This window comes from Telopea speciosissima, chromosome 4 (genome assembly GCF_018873765.1).
Source record: "Telopea speciosissima isolate NSW1024214 ecotype Mountain lineage chromosome 4, Tspe_v1, whole genome shotgun sequence".
Classification (NCBI taxonomy): Eukaryota; Viridiplantae; Streptophyta; class Magnoliopsida; order Proteales; family Proteaceae; genus Telopea; species Telopea speciosissima.
Window position 1 is genome coordinate 15,630,410 of NC_057919.1, and position 6,010 is coordinate 15,636,419.

At 42.1% G+C, this 6,010-nt stretch overlaps 1 protein-coding gene across 1 annotated transcript; it reads left to right on the forward strand.

Annotated features, from left to right (window-relative positions):
- Positions 1-917: 917 nt before the first annotated feature.
- On the forward strand, positions 918-1,548 carry LOC122659727 (probable calcium-binding protein CML41). The gene has a single exon (XM_043854839.1). The coding sequence runs from the start codon at positions 918-920 to the stop codon at positions 1,539-1,541; it is 624 nt and encodes a 207-aa protein (XP_043710774.1). The 3' UTR covers positions 1,542-1,548.
- Positions 1,549-6,010: the final 4,462 nt, after the last annotated feature.

Here is a 6,010-nt window from a genome sequence, read left to right on the forward strand (position 1 = left end):
AGTAAATTGAAGAGGAGCTCTTCTCTCCAACAGGGAAGAGAGGATTTTCGGATTTCCAAAAGGGAGCTTTTGATTTTGACATGTATGACAATTTGACCCAATTCCACCATTTGAATAAATGTGGTTTTTTTATAAAAAACAAAAAGGGAGAAAGAACGCAACCTGATCCTGCAACGAGTTGGGCATGCGTAATTACCACCACACCCCCCATATAGATGGAGCCCCAGCTTAATTACTACCACACCCCCCATATAGATGGAAATGATTAGAAGTACAATGATCATTTCGCGGATCTTTATCCTCTCAATTACACTGTCCGAACTTGACTCAAATACATCTAACAGAGGAGGCAGAAATGACTATCCTATCCTCTGGCCGAATACACTGCCCCAGGTGGGATCCACCTCCCTCTATTAAATGTACTTGACGGTCAAATACGGGCAGTGTAATTGAGAGGATAAAAATTCTCATTTCGCATGCCCTTGTGGGGGGGGGGGGGGGCAGGGATGGTACACGCCGCGGGACCAGATGGTGTGCCGCTCTTTCCAAAAACCAAAAAAAGAAGAAAGAAGAAGAAAACGAAGGTGCCATGCAGTTTCCTCTCACGCGGAATTCTGCCGCAAAACGCAACTCTTACGTCATTAGTCAGCCCGTCTTTCTCCTACGCAACTTCTTTGCAACTCTTTCCAATACTTATTGTTGTTTCCCAATAACGTAAAAGTCTCTTACCATCCTCACGGTCTCACATCTCTATCCATTCCACATGGTTTCACTGTCGTCTATATATATTCTTTTACATGTTCTTTCGTTTCCTTGCAAAGCAACAAAAGTTAAAATTACAAACACCCTTTGGCCTTCCCACCCCACCACCTCTCTCTCTCTCTCTCTCTCACACACACACACACACACACACATTCATGTCAACTGTTACCGTTTCCAAGGCATCATCACCATCTAAATGGTTCTCCAACAAGAGCTTCAAGCTAATTAGCCTCCCTCGCCTTCGTCCTTCCAAATCCAATGTTTCTTCAAGTCCCAAGAACAACTCATCCTCCCCACAAGGGAGTAGTGGTAGTAATATTCCTCCATTAATGTCGACACCCAAAGATCGATCAAGAAAGGACCAACTCCGACAAGTATTTCGTTACTTCGACAGTGATGGTGATGGGAAAATCTCGAGCTACGAACTCAGATCCTATTTTGCGTCGATAGGGGAATACATGTCCCAAGAACAAGCTCAAGGTGTGATTAATGATCTCGACACAGACGCAGACAATTTGATGGATTTTGAAGATTTTGTGAAGTTGATGGAACGTGATGATCAAAGTGGAAAAGAGGAAGATGAAGATCTGAGAAGAGCCTTTGAGATGTTTGAAGTGGAGAAGGGATCTGGTTGCATTACTCCCAAGGGCTTGCAGAGGATGTTCAGTCGCCTTGGGGACGAAAGATCTTATGAGGAGTGCAAAGCTATGATTCAGAAATTCGACCTCGACGGCAATGGGGTGCTTGATTTCCATGAATTTAACCAGATGATGGCTTAATTGTTCATCATTACAATCTATCAATCTTTAATTATATCCATTCTTGTGTTTATGTGTTTGTTTGTTTCTTTTGTTCATGTCTTCTAAGGAGGTGGTAACTTGCCAGTGGAGTTAGGCAGTAGTTCCGTGAAACAGGTCGGTTTCATCTTTCATGTTCTTAATTACCAAAAAAAAAAACACAAAAAAACAAAAAAAGGGTGGATTTCATGTAGTAATGAACGAACAAGGTTGGCATGTGTTGTCTTCGAAGTATAATAATATTACACCATAAATTGTTACTTTTTGGTGGATGCATGGTAACGTCTTGTTAACTACGTAAAAGGAAAAAGAATCTTGCCTGTGGCGGATCGTGCTCCTCTCAGGTTCCCTGCCCGGTCAGGTTCGCAGGTTCCTCCAATAGGGGGACCCCCTATCCGAACACACTGCCTGGGTGGGATGAGGTCGTCATTTCCGCACATCCTATGAGAGGAACCTGGGAACCTGACCTGTCAAGGAACCTGAGAGGAGAAAAATTTGTGGCGCTGCATCCACGCATACAAGGAGGCTAAAGGATGGATTTTTGTTAGCTGTTGTGCCATTGTGCGGCGCAGCAGCGGACATGTTTGCACAGTGGGCATCCAGTACTAGAGCGAATAAAAATCCCTAAAGGACCCCCCCAATTTTTATCCTCTCAATTACACTGCCTGTACTTGACGTCAAGTACATCTAATAGAGGGAGGTGGACCCCACCTCGGGCAGTGTGTTCGGGGAGGGGGTAGGATAGTCATTTCTGCCTCCTCTATTAGATGTACTTGACGTCAAGTACGGGCAGTTTAATTGAGAGGATAAAGATCCCTGCCCCCCCTCCCCCCTTTTCATGTAAAATAAAAATCCCGCTCCTCTTGATGCTCCTAACCTCCTGCGTGCTGTGATTGGCTCCTATGCCAACACCGCAAGGCATAGAGAGAGAGAGAGAGAGTCATATCCTTGTACAAGTACCGTCCAAAGCTCTCCAAGGGCACATGGAATCCACTTTAGGACCCACAGGAGGAGTGGATTCATGTGAGTGGCCTTGGACGGTACTTGTACAAGGATATGCTCTGCTCTCAAGTAGAGAACCCTCTCCATTATGTAAATTAATTTAGCTACTAATGCACCAAATACTAGTTAAGAGAAAAATAAATACAATCATGAAACCCTAAGTCAATCAACTTTATGGAGTATCCAAACAAACTCTAGCTTGAGAAGCCAATTTTGTTCTAAACCTCAAAAGAAATGGAGTCCCACAACTGTTGGATAGTTCTTGAATTGGTTGTCCATCTTCTCCTATTCCGGCCTCCACGTCCAAATGTGGTACATTGCTGCACAAAACACCAATCCATGCATACCAATCTATGTTTGAAACTCAGGCTGAGGAGGGAAGTTTCTACTACTGTTCCTCGAGGCTCCGTTTGTTTCAACGTAAAATTTTCACTTCAAAAAAATTTAGATGTAAAATTTTAAATGTTAAAAAGTGTTTGATGTTTGGTTTTTTTTACAATGACCACCCCAAAATCTTTACTATTTACTATTATCCCCCCCAAAAACTTTCAAACAACTGTTACTCCCCTTTGATGCATACTAACCACTAATTGACCCCCACCGCTACATTTCCGTAACGGTGGGAGTTAGTCGTTACAGTGTGCCATTGTCACGAATTTTCTAGGACCAAAATGCCCTTTTGGGGTGGTAATTGTAAAAAAAAAAAAAAAAACCCATCACCGTCCCTCCTCCTCCTCCTCCTCCTTCTCCTTCTTCTTCTTCCTCCTCTGCAACCCCAAAATGTGGCTGCCATCAAACCAAAATCAAAAACCTTGGATGGAATGAAACCACGCCGCGAAGTCTCTCCACCTTGCATCCACATTTGCTTCTCTCTCTCTCTCTCTATCCTTGTAATGACGGCTAAAAACTAAAGTCATATGAGAAGCTTTCAGATAAACATTGTCTGAGAAGAGGACAAAATGCCAAATCAAAGCCCAAGGAGTGAAGACAATCTGGACCACACTCATTTCCCATAAATCCCCACACAAATTTCCGATTTGATTCCTTCCCATTTGATCCCTTCCCTTCACTGTATGTATATATTTGCAAGACGAAAATACATAACAAACACAAGTCCAAAGCCCTAATTCCCAAATTTCCGATTTTTACAGCCCTAACACATACCTCTAATGGCAAGAAAGAAAAAGAGAAGGGGAGGAAGTGAGAAAAGCACAGGGAAGTGGTTTCAATTAGTTTCATCTTTGAGCGTCAAATCCCTTCTGCTTCTTGCCATCCGAAACCCCTGCAAAGCAACAATTAATTGCGGCTTAATTTTCAAATCTCTCAAATAAACAAATAAAACGTTCAAAAAGAAAAATCAGTTTTCGGCTTTTAGCAACAGGTCACAAGAAGCAGAACAAAAGGCTATATGGACTATGGGTTGGAGAAGAAATCGTGTTCCTAAATCCGCAAATGTACTTCAAAAAATAAAGCAATATAATCAGGTTTGGGGTTGCAGAGGAGGAAGAAGAAGAAGGAGAAGGATGAGGAGAAGGACGGTAATGGGTTTTTTTTTTTTTTTTTACAATTACCACCCCAAAAGGGCATTTTGGTCTTAGAAAATTCGTGACAACGGCACACTGTCACGACTAAACCCCACTGTTACCGAAATGTAATGGTGGGGGTCAGTTAGTGGTTAGTATGCATCAAAGGGGGGTAACAGTTGTTTGAAAGTTTTTTTTGGGGGGGGATAATAATAGATAGTAAAGATTTTGGGGTGGTAATTATAAAAAACCCTTTTTGTTTTTTTTTTTTATGGAAACAAACATTAAATTTTTTTCAACATGTAAAATTTACCGCGTAAAATTTTTTGCACCAAAACAAACAGGGCGTTCAGTAAAAATTTTATGGAGGTTTCTGTCTAACTTCCCTACACCTGCTGGATCGTCAATTTAATTAAGTTTTAATTATATTCCTTTGAAGAGTCCACGATTGTGGACTATTAGGTAACCTAAACCTCTCTTTGTGTTAGTATGAATACTCTAATTATTGTTGAATGAAGACTCGAGGTTTAAGATTTTAATTTCGACTCTATAGGAAAGAAATCACTACCTGGGCCTCTAAAGCCTACATGTACGTGTCGGCCAATGGAAACGTATGCACAAGCATCATCCTAGACGAGATTTATGCCTTTCATGGGACAGTACAATACTTTCGTATGCTTTTATGTCTAGGAATAGGAGCCATGTGGGCCACGAAATGATGGGAACCTCGTGCATTGCATATGCCATTTTTTTTTTGGTTTTCATTCAACATGGTTACCATCAACAATGAGAAAGGTGACAATTACCATCAACATGTGATCTTGCAATCTGAAGGAAAGAGCGAGAGACGTTCATTATTTGTGGTTCCATCAATTTCACGTACGGTCTATATTCATGACTGTACGTATTTGTGGGTGGCCAATCTTATAAATAATTGAGCTACCATAGGTTGGTAAGCTTAATTAATTTAAGTAAGATAATTAATTAGATGGTTAAGAAGAATTCCTTTGATCAGTTAAGATCATAATGAAAATATACTCTTTTAAATTGGTTAGTGGTAGACCGGTTAAAAGTCTTTGAAAGAAAGAAAAAGAGACAGTTATTGAAGGGCCCAGTCTACCAAACATACTCAAAAGTAGAACCTAATTAATTAGAGTTGGCCTGCTAACTGCTTGGATTAATTATGCCTACCAGCAGGGTTTTAGGAATTGTTACGGATCCACGATCCGTATCGGTATCAGTTGGCACCGATATTGATACTTGGATGACAGAAAATTGGTGATACAGTCCGACCAAAGAGTAAAATGGTCAAAATATGAGATGATATTGGTAGCTTTGAGGGCAAATCGTCTGATACTATATCGGGAGGTATGGAAAGAGCAGCTGGTTGGGGCAACCCAGGGTGTCTTGGGAAAATTATCTCCTCCAGTTCCCTGCCCGGCCCAATTCCCCAGTGCCTCTAATAAGGGGGTGGACAACACTCGGGCAGAGTGTTCGGACAAGGGTGGAATGGTCATTGCATCTCCTTGTTAGGGGCATTGGGGAACTGGGTCGGGCAAGAATCTGAAGTGGATAAAGATCCGGGTGTCTTGTCCTTAGTTGGCTGAAAATCTCTAGTTGATGTTTACCCCCCCCTTCCCCCACCCCCACCCCCCCCCCCGCCCCCAAAAAAAAAACTCTAGTTGATGTTATAGGACCTTTATCCCCTGAGGTTCGCTGACTGATACGGTTGTACGGTTCCTCTCATAGGGGGCTGAAATTATCATTCCATCCCTTGATCGAACACACTACCCGAGTGGGGTCCACCCCCCTTTTATTAGAGGCACTAGGGAACGGTACCGGGCAAGGGAACCGCAGGTGATAAAAATTCGATGTTATATGCAATTGTTCTTAAGCTTCCTTGGTTTATTTGGCGGTGAAGGTTAG

What these genes read in the sequence shown, in the direction of transcription:
- LOC122659727 (XM_043854839.1), top strand. Translation starts at nt 918, where the DNA reads ATGTCAACTGTTACCGTTTCCAAGGCATCATCACCATCTAAATGGTTC.